The sequence below is a fragment of the Bombina bombina genome, chromosome 7 (genome assembly GCF_027579735.1).
Source record: "Bombina bombina isolate aBomBom1 chromosome 7, aBomBom1.pri, whole genome shotgun sequence".
NCBI classification, from domain to species: Eukaryota; Metazoa; Chordata; class Amphibia; order Anura; family Bombinatoridae; genus Bombina; species Bombina bombina.
The window spans coordinates 454,582,584-454,601,679 of NC_069505.1; the positions used below are offsets into that span (position 1 = coordinate 454,582,584).

The following is a 19,096-nucleotide window of genomic DNA, read 5'->3' on the forward strand; positions in this document are numbered from 1 at the left end:
ATTACGGCCACCTTCAGAGGTGTGGCCGCCCTTTCCAACAGGGAAAGGTTTGGAGCCAGCTGCTGGTCTCTCCTGGGAATGACCCGCGTCCTGGGTTCTGGTACACTCGGACCCCGAGTGGCTGCCACCGCAGGTTTTGCACGCGTGCCGAAATGCGCATGCCGCTCCCCTGGTACATAATTTGTCCTGGAAGCGTCAGCACACCCCTGTGGGCCACCGTTGAGAGCGCTGCGAGGCCTTAATGCCCCCCGACACTCTGACTGCTAGAACAGGCGCTGCCTGCTTTTCAGGACCCAATTGCGCCCACAAACGTGAGTCAACGTCACCGAAAGTAAGGAGAGGGTTCCCAGCCATCTTCCTATGGAAGGCAGCGTTGTAGTCCCGCCAAGCTCCCTCTCTGTACTTCTCGTACACTGTTTCTATAGAATCCTGATATTTCAGGATGTTCAAAGCTTGATCAGGGAATTTTGAAATATAACAGGACGCGTAAACCCGAAAGCACTTACGCCATTCCTCATAGGAATCGGGACGTTTAAATTTCTTCAGGCTCGTGCCATCATCCGCTATTTCTTTTTGGCGATAAGCCTCCGCAGAAAGCTCAAACATGTGCACATACCTCCCACCCTGAATGCGCCAAACCATCTTAGATTTGAGATGTTCATGTAGACTAAACGCGGGCCATGTGTCAGTGTCCCCATGTACAGCTGCCCTGCGCCTGTTCCCCACAACCGGGCTAACTAAGTCTGTTGACGCAGGAGGTGTCAGCATAGGAACAGTGGGTTCCATGCGGGATGAACCAGGGGGGAGGGGAAGACCCATGGCCTTCCTTTCTTCGACTAACCACTTCACCATCCTATACATTCTTTTTTGCCCTTTCGCTTCCAACCCCAGGGATCTATCACTTTCAGAACCTGAATCATCCGAGGATGAACTTAAAACACTACGTTCAAAAGTAATAATGTGCTTACCAGCTCCCAAGAGGCGTTGCACCGGAACAGGACCAGAAGAAGTGGATGGCTGCTCCTGAGACTGTGGCTCCCTTTCAACGGCAATGGGGGTGGCCTGGGGTGGCAGCAATGCAGTTCTGGGTTCCATAATGATCTGTGGAGAAAAATACAAAAGAGGAGTACCCAGGGAAGGGGACGAAGGCCGACCTACCACATTACCACAAAACCCTAAGGGACTGGGGCTCCTGTGCTCACTGCCACACTCAACAATACCATCATCAACCATATCATCCGTACGCACATTCACCACTGCATTAGCAAACTGCACTTGTCTGTTCTGTTCAGTCACAGCCTGCGCACCCTGACATAAACTGGGTGTGATAACTGGCCCCTTCCTTGCAGAGGCCCTAGTAACTACGCCTGGGGGGACCCCGCTGAGGGCCACACCCGCGGGCGCTGCCCGTGCACCCTGCCGGGCGCTACGCTTGCTGTGTGATGCAATACTACGGCGTCTGCTAGGCCGCGATGTATTCGCGGGCCGACGCTTGCCCCCAGCCTGCGTGATTGCGGCCTGAGGCCCTGCGACTTGTTGCGCAGTAGGCGTATTCCCCGTCAGGCCTGTGGCCTGCTCATTAACGCCTGATTCCCCAATCTGAACCCTTCCGGGCGAATGTACCCTTGCTACTTGCCCCTCAGAAACTACTTGCCCCTCAGAAACACTATTGCCCCTGATCGGTGCACCATCAAGTGCCATCATACCCCCGGTCAGGCTTGCGGCCAGCTCATGAGATCCCTCATGCAACCTTCTACCCCTTTCCATGGCCGCCAAATCAGTGTCCCCACGCGGGCGCTGAGTAATTGAGGCTCGCTGCGCACCCCCCGCGGGCGTCGCCCCCCCCCGGGGTACCCCTCTCTTACCTGTGTACCCCGGCGGAGACGACGATGCTGCCCGCTTGCTTCTCGATTCCGGAATGTCGTTCCCGGACGTGACGTCACCGGAAGTGACGTCACCGGAAACGGCCAAACCGGAAGAGACGGGCCCTGATGCGGACATGGATACCCGTGTGGCCGCCGACGCGCGAACCAAAGCCGGAGGACCGACCTGGGATGCCGACCCCCCGCCGGAAAGCACCGCTGCCAAAGACTGGAGCAGCGCGACCGCCGTGGAGACTGCCTCACCGGTAAGAGTGACCGGTTCAGGTAAGGCCTCACCTGCTCGCCTACCGCAACCCCCTCTGCTACCTGGGGACCTACTTCCACAATCACTGAAGGGGAAATTAAAGGAGGGGTGGGAGAGGGGGAGACTACCAAAACCTCAGGATACAGGCTAGACCCAGGGGCACGACTCACCGGGCAAGGGGTGGGAAGGCTGCACCACATCTTCTCCTGAATCAAACTCATCAATCATCAGCTCATCCAATTCCGACATCTTCTTCCACAGGAATCCTGACAGAAGATCCTGACGCTGTGAAGACGAGCTGGAAAAGAGGGTTTGGGCCTTGGGAGCTGACTACTTAAAGGTAAGCTAAACCCCACCCTCACTACTGCAACATTGTTGCAACTTCACAGCAGCACACTCCTAAGGGCCTTAATTATTATGGTCGTTCTGGGCTATGCTGCCCTCCACTGTCTCACATACATAAACAGTCACACATGCACTCACATACAGCCACACATATATAAACATACAGACACACTTGCATAAACACAGTCACACATGCACTCACATACAGCCACACATACATAAACATACAGACACACATGCATAAACACAGTCACACATGCACTCACATGCATAAACATAGATACACATACAGACACACATATACATGTACTCAAACATACAGACACACATACACATGTAATCAAACATACAGACACACGTAAACATACAGACACACATAAACATACACACACGTAAACATAGACACATGTAAACATACAGACACACATACACATGTAATCAAACATACAGACACACATAAACATACAGACACACGTAAGCATACAGACACACATACACATGTAATCAAACATACAGACACACATAAACATACAGACACACATAAACATAGACACACATACACATGAAATCAAACATACAGACACATGTAAACATATAGACACGTAAACATACAGATACACATAAACATACAGACACACATAAACATACAGACACATACACATGTAATCAAACATACAGACACACGTAAACATACAGACACATGTAAACATACAGATACACGCAAATATACAGACATACATAAACATACATACACACATACACATGTAATCAAACATACAGACACACGTAAACATATAGACACACGTAAACATACAGATACACGTAAACATACAGATACACATACACATGTAAACATACAGACACACATACACATGTAATCAAACATACAGACACACGTAAACATACAGACACACATAAACATACAGACACACGTAAACATACAGACAGACATAAACATAGACACACATAAACATACAGGCACACATACACATGTAATCAAACATACAGACAGACATAAACATACAGGCACACATAAACATACAGACACACATACACATACAGAGAGACATAAACATACAGACACACATAAACATACACACACGTAAACATAGACACATGTAAACATACAGACACACATACACATGTAATCAAACATACAGACACACATAAACATACAGACACACATAAACATACAGACACACATAAACATGCAGACATGCATGAACATACAGACACACATAAACATACACACACGTAAACATAGACACATGTAAACACAGACACACATACACATGTAATCAAACATACAGACACACATAAACATACAGACACACGTAAACATACAGACACACATACACATGTAATCAAACATACAGACACACATACACATACAGACACACATAAACATAGACACACATACACATGAAATCAAACATACAGACACATGTAAACATATAGACACACGTAAACATATAGATACACATAAACATACAGACACACATAAACATACAGACACATACACATGTAATCAAACATACAGACACACGTAAACATACAGATACACGCAAATATACAGACATACATAAACATACATACACACATACACATGTAATCAAACATACAGACACACGTAAACATATAGACACACGTAAACATACAGATACACGTAAACATACAGACACACATACACATGTAAACATACAGACACACATACACATGTAATCAAACATACAGACACACGTAAACATACAGACACACATAAACATACAGACACACGTAAACATACAGACATAAACATACAGACACACAAACATACAGGCACACATACGCATGTAATCAAACATACAGGCACACATAAACATACAGACATAAACATACAGACACACATACACATACAGAGAGACATAAACATACAGACACACATAAACATACAGACACACATAAACATGCAGACATGCATGAACATACAGACACACATAAACATACAGACAGATATAAACATACAGACACACATAAACATACAGACACACATAAACAGACACACATACACATGTAATCAAACATACAGACACACTTAAACATACAGACACACATACACATGTAATCAAACATACAGACACACATAAACAGACACACATACACATGTAATCAAACATACAGACACATGTAAACATACAGACACACGTAAACATACAGGCACACATACACATGTAATCAAACATACAGACACATGTAAACATACAGACACACGTAAACATACAGACACAAACATACAGACACACGTAAACATACAGACAGACATAAACATACAGACACACATAAACATACAGGCACACATACACATGTAATCAAACATACAGACAGACATAAACATACAGGCACACATAAACATACATACAGACACACATAAACATAAAGACACACATACACATACAGAGAGACATAAACATACAGACACACATAAACATACAGACACACATAAACATGCAGACATACATAAACATACAGACAGATATAAACATACAGACACACATACACATGTAATCAAACATACAGACACACATACACATGTAATCAAACATACAGACACACATAAACAGACACACATACACATGTAATCAAACATACATACACATGTAAACATACAGACACACGTAAACATACAGACACACATAAACATACAGACACACATACACATGTAATCAAACATACAGACACACATAAACATACAGACACACATACACATGTAATCAAACACACATACACATGTAATCAAACATACAGACATGTAAACATACAGACACACGTAAACATACAGACACACATAAACATACAGACACACATACACATGTAATCAAACATACAGACACACATAAACAGACACACATACACATGTAATCAAACATACAGACACAGGTAAACATACAGACACACGTAAACATACAGACACACATAAACATACAGACACACATAAACATACAGACACATGTAAACATACAGACACACGTAAACATACAGACACACATAAACATACAGACACACATAAACATACAGACGCACATACACATGTAATCAAACATACAGACACATGTAAACATACAGACACACATAAACATACAGACACATGTAAACATACAGACACACATAAACATACAGACACACATAAACATACAGACACACGTAAACATACAGACGCACATACATAAACACACAGTCCTTGAAACAATGGTTGGAGTTTGCTGTGTGTAAGGACTGTTAAACGGCTGGGTTCATGGCTATTTTGTGTTTCAGGTCATTGTGCGCATGGTATGTTCATGATAAATGTTACTGAGTGGAAGATATTAGCTGTAACGTCTGTACACAGTATTGTCCTGTAAATGTTATGTAATAAATACTTTATCCTTATGCGCTACTGTTCCTGTTTTATCTGGAGGATGCCGAGGTGCTAAATACCTACCAGCTTAACCACTTAAAGGTAAGTTATAGCTCATTTCTGTATGAGCACCAGTCACTTAGACTATATTTGTCACGCCGCTCGCTCCGGTCTCAGGCGCACATCGATGACGTCATCGCGGCACACCCTACCTTTCCCTGATGCCGGTCCGGGTCGCATCTGTGCTCTCCTTGGCGCAAATCCTGCACCTATGTTAGTACCTCGGTCACTTTCATCCTTGCCCAAGTATAAGTTAGATGTGCTCTTTCCTGGATGCTATTGCCTGAACTGCTGCGAAACATTTGGACTTCCTGTTTGTTTTCTGAACCCTGCTTACCACTTACTACTCTTTTGCTTAACCCCTGAACTGCTGAGATACATTTGGACTTCCTGAACCCTGCTTACCACTAACTACTCTTTTGCTTAACCCCTGAACTGCTGAGATACATTTGGACTTCCTGTTTGTTGCCTGAACCCTGCTTACCATTGACTACTCTCCTGCTTAACCCCTGAACTGCTGAGATACATTTGACTTCCTGTTTGTTGCCTGAACCCTGCTTACCACTGACTACTCTCCTGCTTAACCCCTGAACTGCTGAGATTAATTTGGACTTCCTGTTTGTTGCCTGAACCCTGCTTACCACTGACTACTCTCCTGCTTAACCCCTGAACTGCTGAGATACATTTGGACTTCCTGTTTGTTGCCTGAACCCTGCTTACCACTGACTACTCTCCTGCTTAACCCCTGAACTGCTGAGATTAATTTGGATTGCCTGTTTGTTGCCTGAACCCTGCTTACCACTGACTACTCTCCTGCTTAACCCCTGAACTGCTGAGATTAATTTGGATTGCCTGTTTGTTGCCTGAACCCTGCTTACTACTGACTACTCTCCTGCTTAACCCCTGAACTGCTGAGATTAATTTGGATTGCCTGTTTGTTGCCTGAACCCTGCTTACCACTGACTACTCTTCTGCTTAACCCCTGAACTGCTGAGATTAATTTGGATTGCCTGTTTGTTGCCTGAACCCTGCTTACCACTGACTACTCTCCTGCTTAACCCCTGAATTGCTGTATATCATCGGACTGCCTACTCGTTGCTGAAACCTACTTGTCTCTGACCATTCTCTGCTTTACCCTTAGTGCCGTTAAGGGCTGCCCTGTCTACCGTGAGTACTGTTTTAGCTCATTTCTTATCTGTTTCACTTGTTCTGGGATATTTGCCTATCTTTCCACTTGACACCGGGATAAGAAGACTACTGGCCAGGATTGGTCTGATAGGACAATATCCCACGAGCATTACAATATTCTCCTAGCGGTCTTCACTAATTTGAAGACATAGAACAAGAGGGAGAGCCAAGGGACCTGATACCTACTTGCCTAATAACCACTAAGTGCTGAGTTATAGCTCAAACGTACCTGACCCCTCATAAAATCATTAGTCTGTTTCCCTCCCCCCCCCCCCCTTTTTTTCTTATTTCCCGTATTAACCCAGCACCCAACACAGGGATAGATTACACGTGAGGCACAAACCGTTTTGTGTAAGCCTTTTTCATTGCGTTGATATTACAAGTAGAGCGGCATCGCCATTTTACGCTAGAATGATTGCTGCAAACTCAAAGCTGATGTTAACTGTTTTCTGAAAACAAAAAAGTTGCAAAAACACTTCAAAAGTACATTACAAAGTACAGTTACGCTCATATTAACACTGTGGTATAACAATTATTTTATAAAAATATTGCACAAAAAGTTATAAGGGCTCAAAGATATGGGCTGCAAAGGGGTTTAACACTGAGACACATAAATATACATTTCTAAAGATGTATTTGTACGTATATATATATATATGTCTATATATGTGTACATATATATTAATGTATTTATATGTGTATATATGTATTTTCAGTCATATATAGACTTATAAATACATTAATATATATGTACACATATATAAACATATATATATAAGTGCATTTTAGCCCTTTTCCATTAAGCAGATAAAAACATGATAAAATATATTTTATGCAATATTCATATTTAATAAAGATTTTAACAATGTATTTACTGTAAAATATTTTACATTTTCTAATGTGAATATGCTATGTTCTTTTCACGATGGGTGTTTTATTCCACAATTTTTTTCCTCCATTGACTTCTATGGGGAATGTGAAAATGCGATTGTGTTTGCGCGATCGCGGTGTGTTAGTTTTTTTTTTTATATTGGGGAATACATGCAGGCTATTCTGGTTAACGCTAGCGTAAAATAAGTACAAACACAACCTGACTACCGGAAAAGCTTAAATCTAGCGGAAAGAAGAAGAAAAAAAATACCGCAACACTTGACATCTAGCCCAGAATCTGGAGGAATCTCAACCTGTGGGAATGAAGGACTATATCCTATTTTATTTTACACAATTGTTTTGGCATTCTCACTATTTATTTGTGTATAAGTTTATATTTGAATAAACAAATATATTTTTTGATCACATGTTGGTAATGTTTCTCAATCAGATCTTCAGAATTTGAGATGACAAATCAAGTAGAAAAAATATAAACCAATGACAACTTTAATAACATTTTAAATAAAAAAAATATTGTTAAATGCGTCATGGCAGGAGGTGAATGTGATCTGCTTGTGTTACTATGATTGTTAGAAAAGTAAATACAATATCTATAAAGATTTATTAAAGATATTACACACAAGACAATCAGTATATACTATATACTTTTAGCTACAAACTTTAGGAACTTGTTTGTAAGAAAAATAAACATTTTAAATACAAAGATTTGTAAAACAAAGGAATTGGTGAAAAAAAAATGAATAAAGTGCGATCATCACATATTTCCCACAGTATTGAGGCAGTTTAAGGTGCTGGCACAATATATTGAGACCATGACAAGGTTGTGTAGTTTGGAATCCCTGTGTGTAATATTGTCCATTGTCCACAAACGTCCAAAGGTCTCCAAAATGAGACAACAATCACATCATTAGGTCTTAAAGTCTCCAACATCAGACAACAATCACATCATTAAGTCTTAAAGTCTCCAACATGACACAACATTCACATCATTAAGTCTTAAAGTCTCCAACATGAGACAACAATCACATCTTTAAGTATTAAGGACTCCAACATGAGACAACAATCACATCATTAGGTCTTAAAGTCTCTAACATCAGACAACAATCACATATTTAAGTCTTAAAGTCTCCAACATGACACAACATTCACATCATTAAGTCTGTCTTAGTGTCTCCAACATGAGACAACAATCACATCTTTAAGTCTTAAGGTCTCCAAAATGAGACAACAATCACATCATTCAGTCTTAAATTCTCCAACATGAGACAACAATCACATCATTAAGTCTTAAGGTCTCCAACATGAGACAACAATCACATAATTCAGTCTTAAATTATCCAACCTTAGACAACAATCACATCATTCAGTCTTAAATTCTCCAACATGAGACAACAATCACATCATTAAAGGGACACTGTACCCAGATTTTTTCTTTTGTAATTCAGAAAGATCATGCAATTTTAAACAAATTTCTAATTTACTCCTATTATCAATTTTTCTTCGTTCTCTTGCTATCATTATTTGAAAAAGAAGGCATCTAAGCTTTTTTGTGGTTTTGGTACTCTGGAGAGCACTTTTTTATTGGTGGATGAATTTATCCACCAATCAGCAAGGACAACCCAGGTTGTTCACCAAAAATGGGCCGGCATCTAAACTTACATTCTTGCATTTCAAATAAAGATACCAAGAGAATGAAGAAAATTTGATAATAGGAGTAAATTAGAAAGTTGCTTAAAATTTCATGCTCAATCTGAATCAAGAAAGAAATGTTTTGGGTACAGTGTCCCTTTAAGTCTTAAAGTTTCCAACATGAGACAATATTCACATCATAAGGTCTTAAAGTCTTTAACATCAGACAACAATCACATCTTTAAGTCTTAAAGTCTCCAACATGACACAACATTCACAACATTAAGTCTTAGTGTCTCTAACATGAGACAACAATCACATCATTAAGTCTTAAGGTCTCCAACATGAGACAACAATCACATCATTAAGTCTTAAGGTCTCCAACATGAGATAACAATCACATCATTCAGTCTTAAATTCTCCAACATGAGACAACAATCACATTGTTAAGGCTTAAGGACTGCAACATGAGACAACAATCACATCATTAAGTCTTAAGGTCTCCAACACGAGACAACAATCACATCATTAGGTCTTAAATTCTCCAACATGAGACAATAATCACATCATTAAGTCTTAAGATCTCCAACATGAGACAACAATCACATATTTAAGTCTTAAGGTCTCCAACATTAGACAACAATCACATCATTAAGTCTTTTGGGTAAGTTCTAGTTTAAAAACTAAACTTCCTTAGCTGATTAAGTTTTTCTTTTAATTGTTTATTTCTAATCCTCAGCTCATCTACTTCTCTTGAAAGCCATCGCTCATCTTCCCGCATTGAAAGAACATATTCTGTTGCTTTTTTAAGGATTACAAGTGTTGATGCTTTCTCGTTGTTTGCTATTTCTGGTATCTGGTCACGGAGAGCAATGAAACTCAACCTAAGCTCTTTCCTTCTTTGTCTTTCCAAGACATTGTGTGACGGTCTCTGGCCTGGTGTCATTGGGCTTGTACATTTACTGTGGTTGCTCATCTGATCGAGGACTCTAGTATTGCTTTCTAACCTTGCGTTATGTGACCTTTTCTGGCCTGGTGTCCTTGGGCTTGTGCATTTACTGTGGTTACTGACCTGATCGAGGACACTAGTCTTGCTTTCTAACCGTGTCCTTTTTGAGGAAGGGCAATCGGCTTTGGTAGAGGGAGGTGCAGTATAATTGTGATGATCATTGCATACATGACATCTTTTCAAAGCTGAGTTGCGGTGAGGTTGGGATCTCTGTGAACAAGAGCTTAATTCAGCTTTCTTTGATGCCAATTGCCTTTTCTCTAAGGTGACAACATCAGTCTCCTCTTTACCTTCATCATGGTCTGGTTCATCATCTTGTTCTGTTATAAGAAGTTATGGGTATTAGACATTTGTCTATAGTTTATAAAACAAACAAAATATACATTTATGTCCTAGCAAACTTAGCTCTAGACATTCTGTAACTTAGTGTATAAAAAGCCCTTTTAGCTGTACAGTAAAGACATGAATTAGTCACATTCAGTTCCCTGACTGTTCGATGCTAGTCTCACACTGCAGTAATTAATTCTTCTCATGCTGTCTAAGACTGGAGTGAACTTACAGTACAATGACACTGGCAGTGCCCCCCCCCCACCACTACTGTACTGGTAGATTTCACTCTTCAAATATTTTATGCACCACTTTCCAAGGTGGTCAAGTAGAAAAAAAACTTTTTCCAATTTACTTTTATCACAAATTTTGCTTTGTTCTCTTGATATTTGCAGTTGAAAGCTAAACCTAGGAGGTTCATATGCTAATTTCTTAGACGTTGAAGGCTGCCTCTAATCTGAAAGCATTTTGACAGTTTTCACCACTAGAGGGCGTTAGTTCATGTGTTTCATATAGATAACATTGAGCTCACGCACGTCAAGCTCCTAGGAGTGAGCACTGATTGGCTAAAATGCAAATCTGTCAGAAGAACTGAAATAAGGGGGCAGTCTGCAGAGCCTTAGATACAAGGTAATCACAGAGGTAAAAAGTGTATTTATATAACTGTGTTAGTTATGCAAAACTGGGGAATTGGTAATAAAGGCTAAGAGGCCTATTTATCATAGGTCTTGCGGACCTGATCCGACAGTGCGGTTCAGGTCCGCAAGACCTTGCTGAATGCGGAGAGCAATACGCTCTCCGTATTCAGCATTGCACCAGCAGCTCACAAGAGCTGCTGGTGCAACGCCGCCCCTGCAGACTCTCGGCCAATCGGCCGCCAGCAGGGGGGTGTCAATCAACCCGATCGCACTCGATCGGGTTGAATTCCGGCGATTCCTGTCCACCTCATCAGAGCAGGCGGACAGGATTATGGAGCAGCGGTCTTTAGAAACACGGGCCCTCAAGCTCCGTACAGAGCTTGATAGATAGGCCCCATAATCTACCTTTTTAATCAACAAAAATTGAGATGTTGACTGTTCCTTTCACAGTTAAGCTCTAGAGGAGACAACCTGCTAACATATGCACAGTAAGACCAATCCCACAGTTAAATAACTGATTAAAACCTTGTTCTCAGACACCTAATGGGTTAAGGTAAGTAATTGGACACATTTAATTTGCTCTAACAAGACAAGTATAAGTGATTCTCAGAAGTACTCACCAGAGTCACTGCTATTGCGGTCACTGCTGATGGGTGGAGTATTGCTGTTGATGTTACTGCTGATGGGTGGAGTACTGCTATTGATGTCACTGCTGATGAGTGGGGTACTGCTATTGCGGTCACTGCTGATGGGTGGAGTACTGCTATTGCGGTCACTGCTGATGGGTGGAGTACTGCTATTGCGGTCACTGCTGATGGGTGGAGTACTGCTATTGCGGTCACTGCTGAAGGGTGGAGTACTGCTATTGCGGTCACTGCTGATGGGTGGAGTATCCATGGTTAAGTCTTTGACCAGGTGGGTTGGGTTGGCTTTTGAGATTGTTGCACTGACTGGGCATGGAAAAACCACAGATGGAGCAATACAGCCAGAACTAGGGTCCTGCAGGTAGCTACGACTGGACCTTACTGGACTTTCATGGCCAGAGCAAGTCTTCTGCAGAATCTGCTGCTGAGGCTGGTTGTGTGAAGACAAGGAGCCCTCCTTCCTGGATAACTGGTAAGATGGAAGCTTTTCAGAGACCGCTTTCTCCGACTTGGCTGCTGCTGCTGAGAAGCCACTCCACATACAATCCTGTATAATTATGGATTTGACCAAGGTCTCATCATCAGGCTCATGTATAAAGCTCGGATTCACTATATCCCCTCCCAGGAACTCAGTGACCATCTCTAACTGGCCTTCAGAGGATGAAAGCAGGCTGGAAAGACTGGACATGTGACTGGGAGAAACTGGTGGGGTGGTAAAGAGCTCAAACTTCTTCCAGATGTCTTCACTGGGGGCCGGAGGCTGTAATTTGCTGTGCTGCTGCTGTTCCTCCTCAAAGTAGAAATACGGCTTCATTGAGTCATAGTCATAGTTCTGACTCTGGGAAGATGAATCGAGAGCCATTGTCTCTGCTCACTCTCCCAAAGGTCTGAAAAAATAACATAGCATTAGTAAAAGTGACAACTTAAATACAAAAAACTTAAAGGGACATATTTTTAAAAAATGGCGGGCGGACATGATTAGCTGTAGCAAATCACGTCCGCTCAACATCGATAAATGCCAACAGCATACGCCGTCTACATTTATCATTGCACAAGCATTTCTGGTGCACATCCGCTTGACATCGATAAATGCCAACAGCATACGCCGTCTACATTTATCATTGCACAAGCATTTCTGGTGCACATTTGTGGCCAATCGGCCGCTAACAGGGGGTGTCAATCATCCCGATTGTATCTGATCAGATGATTGCAGTCCGCCACCTAAGACGACCGCTGCTTCTTAAATCATGATTCTGACGAACCAGAAGGCTTGCGCGGAATGAGCAGGATACGCTGCTTAATAAATCGCCCCACATTTTTCTTTCATGATAGATAGATTCAGATAGAACAGACAATTTTAAACAACTTTCCAATTTACTTGTATTATAAAATCTGCTACATTTTTTTAGTGTTTTTTGTTGACCTCTCCACCCAGAAAGGAAGAGGTGAGATTTGCAAAGATAATTATATATCTGTCAGACCCACCTTAAAGGGACACTGTACATCAATTTTCATTTAAAGTGAAGGTAAAGTTATCCGGTATTGCAGCTAACCAACCATTTCTCAATAGTACCTTAATGTATTCGCCAAGTTTTTTTTTTTTATTACTGGTATATTTAAAAATATATTTCACATTGCCTCACTGTTTGGCCGCCGACTCCTCCCAAGCCCTACTTCCATGTTCTGCAAGTTGCAACGTCTTGAGCGGTCCCACCCACTCTCAACAGCGCGCTCATGATTCGGAATTAAACTGTGCATGCGCTACTCTCCGATGCTGCCTACCACGTATTAAGGGATTCATACCTGGAACTAGAACGCATGCGCAAAACGGGATCGTGCGCAGTGTGGAATCCACAGAAAAATGTAATTGCGCATGTGCTCTTGAATAAGTCTAGTGACGGTCGCCTAACGGCCTACATTTCAATAGGACAATAAAAAAATGTGATCAAAAAGTAAAAAAAAAATATATTTTCAGGTTGACTAAAAATGTTTAATAAATTGCCTTAAAACAGTTTATAACTTTGTTTATGCGCAGAGCTGAAAAAAAATGATGAATGAAACCTATATTTATTTGACTCTATAAACGGAATACTGGATAGAGACTAAGGTAACTTTACCTTCACTTTAACTGCATGTAATAGACACTATTATAAAGAAGAATATGCACTGATGCCGATCTAAAAATCCTGTATAAACCTTTTAAAACTTACTAGAATGCTCCCAGTTGATGGGGTTAGGCTGGGACACCCAGTGAAAGTGGCTGGGAAAGCAGGAAGAGAAGACCCCCCCTTCCCTGCATATGAAAAGACAGATTACACAAACAGCAGTCTGTATACATCAGTATACATCTGATAATGTGGGGCTTGTTTAGGAGTCTGAAAATCAGAATGTTATAAAAAAATAAGCAAAACTATATATTTTTATAAAAACACTCCCAGATGGGCTATGTAAATAGATAGTCTGCAAAACATTTATGCAAAGAAAAATCTAGTGTACAATGTCCCTTTAATTTAAGCCCCTGGAAGTAAATGCTGCAACATACAGCAGCCCTCAGTAAAGGCGTTTAATACCTCACTGCATATGTGAGTCTGACAGATGTGTGATACAAAGACACCAAACCTGCAACATACATTACACACATACAGTTACATACACATACATTACACACAGTTATACACATACATTACACACATACAGTTACATACATACATTACACACATACAGTTACATACACACACATTACACACATACAGTTACATACACACACGTTACACACAGTTATACACATACATTACACACATACAGTTACATACACATACATTACACACAGTTATACACATACATTACACACATACAGTTACATACATACATTACACACATACAGTTACATACACACACATTACACACATACAGTTACATACACACACATTACACACAGTTACATACAAACATTACACACATACAGTTACATACACATACATTACACACAGTTATACACATACATTACACACATACCGTTACATACATACATTACACACATAGTTACATACACATACATAACACACATACAGTTACATACATACATTACACACACACAGTTATACACATACAGTTACATACACACACATTACACACAAACAGTTAAATACATACATTACACACATACAGTTACACACACACAGTTATACACATACAGTTACATACACACACATTACACACAAACAGTTACATACATACATTACACACATACAGTTACACACACACAGTTATACACATACAGTTACATACACACACATTACACACATACAGTTACATACACACACATTACACACAGTTATACACATACAGTACACACATACAGTTACATACACACACATTACACACAGTTATACACATACAGTTACATAGATACATTACACACATACAGTTACATACACACAGTTATACACATACATTACACACATACAGTTACATACACACACATTACACACAGTTATACACATACATTACACACATTCAGTTACATACACACACAGTTATACACATACAGTTACATAAATACATTACACACATACAGTTACATACACACACATTACACACAGTTATACACATACATTACACACATACAGTTACATACACACACATTACACACAGTTATACACATACATTACACACATACAGTTACATACATACATTACACACATATGGTTACATACACACATTACACACAGTTATACACATACAGTACACACATACAGTTACATGCACACACAGTTATACACATACAGTACACACATACAGTTACATACACACACATTACACACAGTTATACACATACATTACACACATACAGTTACATACACACACACTACACACAGTTATACACATACAGTACACATACAGTTACATACATACATTACACACATACAGTTATATACACACACATTACACACAGTTATACACATACAGTTACATACATACATTACACACATACAGTTATACACATACATTACACACACAGTTATACACACACATTACACATATACATTACACACATGCAGTTATACACATACATTACACACATACAGTTATACACACACACAGTTATACATATACATTACACACACACAGTTATACATATACATTACACACACAGTTATACACATACATTACACACATACAGTTATACACACACATTACACACATACAGTTATACACATACATTTAATTTAAGCCCCTGGACGTAAATGCTGCAACATACAGCAGCCCTCAGTAAAGGCGTTTAATACCTCACTGCATATGTGAGTCTGACAGATGTGTGATACAAAGACACCAAACCTGCAACATACATTACACACATACAGTTACATACACATACATTACACACAGTTATACACATACATTACACACATACAGTTACACACATACATTACACACATACAGTTACATACACACACATTAGACACAGTTATACACATACATTACACACATACAGTTACATACACACACATTACACACATACAGTTACATACACACACATTACACACAGTTATACACATACATTACACACATACAGTTACACACATACAGTTACATACACACACATTACACACAGTTATACACATACAGTTACATACATACATTAAACACATACAGTTACATACACACACATTACATACAGTTATACACATACATTACACACATACAGTTACATACATACAGTTACATACACACACATTACACACAGTTATACACATACATTACACACATACAGTTACATACATACATTACACACATACAGTTACATACACAGTTATACACATACATTACACACATACAGTTACATACACACACATTACACACAGTTATACACATACAGTTACATACATACATTACACACATACAGTTACATACACACACATTACACACAGTTATACACATACAGTACACACATACGGTTACATACATACATTACACACATACAGTTACATGCACACACATTACACACAGTTATACACATACAGTTACATACACACACATTACACACAGTTATATACATACAGTTACATACATAAATTACAGACATACAGTTACATACACACACATTACACACATACAGTTACATACACACACTTTACACACAGTTATACACATACAGTTACATACATACATTACACACATACAGTTATACACATACAGTTATACACACACAGTTATACACACACATACATTACACACGTACAGTTATACACATACATTACACACATGCAGTTACATACACACACATTACACACAGTTACATACAAACATTACACACATACAGTTACATACACATACATTACACACAGTTATACACATACATTACACACATACAGTTACATAAATACATTACACACATAGTTACATACACATGCATAACACACATACAGTTACATACATACATTACACACACACAGTTATACACATACAGTTACATACACACACATTACACACAAACAGTTAAATACATACATTACACACATACAGTTACACACACACAGTTATACACATACAGTTACATACACACACATTACACACAAACAGTTACATACATACATTACACACATACAGTTACACACACACAGTTATACACATACAGTTACATACACACACATTACACACATACAGTTACATACACACACATTACACACAGTTATACACATACAGTACACACATACAGTTACATACACACACATTACACACAGTTATACACATACAGTTACATAGATACATTACACACATACAGTTACATACACACAGTTATACACATACATTACACACATATAGTTACATACATACAGTTACATACACACACATTACACACAGTTATACACATACATTACACACATTCAGTTACATACACACACAGTTATACACATACAGTTACATAAATACATTACACACATACAGTTACATACACACACATTACACACAGTTATACACATACATTACACACATACAGTTACATACACACACATTACACACAGTTATACACATACATTACACACATACAGTTACATACATACATTACACACATATGGTTACATACACACATTACACACAGTTATACACATACAGTTACATGCACACACAGTTATACACATACAGTACACACATACAGTTACATACACACACATTACACACAGTTATACACATACATTACACACATACAGTTACATACACACACACTACACACAGTTATACACATACAGTACACATACAGTTACATACATACATTACACACATACAGTTATATACACACACATTACACACAGTTATACACATACAGTTACATACATACATTACACACATACAGTTATACACATACATTACACACACAGTTATACACACACATTACACATATACATTACACACATGCAGTTATACACATACATTACACACATACAGTTATACACACACACAGTTATACATATACATTACACACACAGTTATACACATACATTACACACATACAGTTATACACACACATTACACACATACAGTTATACACATACATTTAATTTAAGCCCCTGGACGTAAATGCTGCAACATACAGCAGCCCTCAGTAAAGGCGTTTAATACCTCACTGCATATGTGAGTCTGACAGATGTGTGATACAAAGACACCAAACCTGCAACATACATTACACACATACAGTTACATACACATACATTACACACAGTTATACACATACATTACACACATACAGTTACACACATACATTACACACATACAGTTACATACACACACATTAGACACAGTTATACACATACATTACACACATACAGTTACATACACACACATTACACACAGTTATACACATACA

General features: G+C 39.5%; 1 protein-coding gene across 1 annotated transcript; it reads right to left on the reverse strand.

Moving 5' to 3' along the window:
* Positions 1–10,289: 10,289 nt before the first annotated feature.
* LOC128636431 (transcriptional regulator Myc-A-like) lies at positions 10,290–13,093 on the reverse strand. The gene is made up of 3 exons (XM_053689446.1): positions 12,415–13,093; positions 10,626–10,942; positions 10,290–10,544 (listed from the first exon to the last, which is right to left on the reverse strand). Exons 1-3 carry the CDS (start codon positions 13,091–13,093, stop codon positions 10,290–10,292), a joined length of 1,251 nt encoding a protein of 416 aa, XP_053545421.1.
* Positions 13,094–19,096: the final 6,003 nt, after the last annotated feature.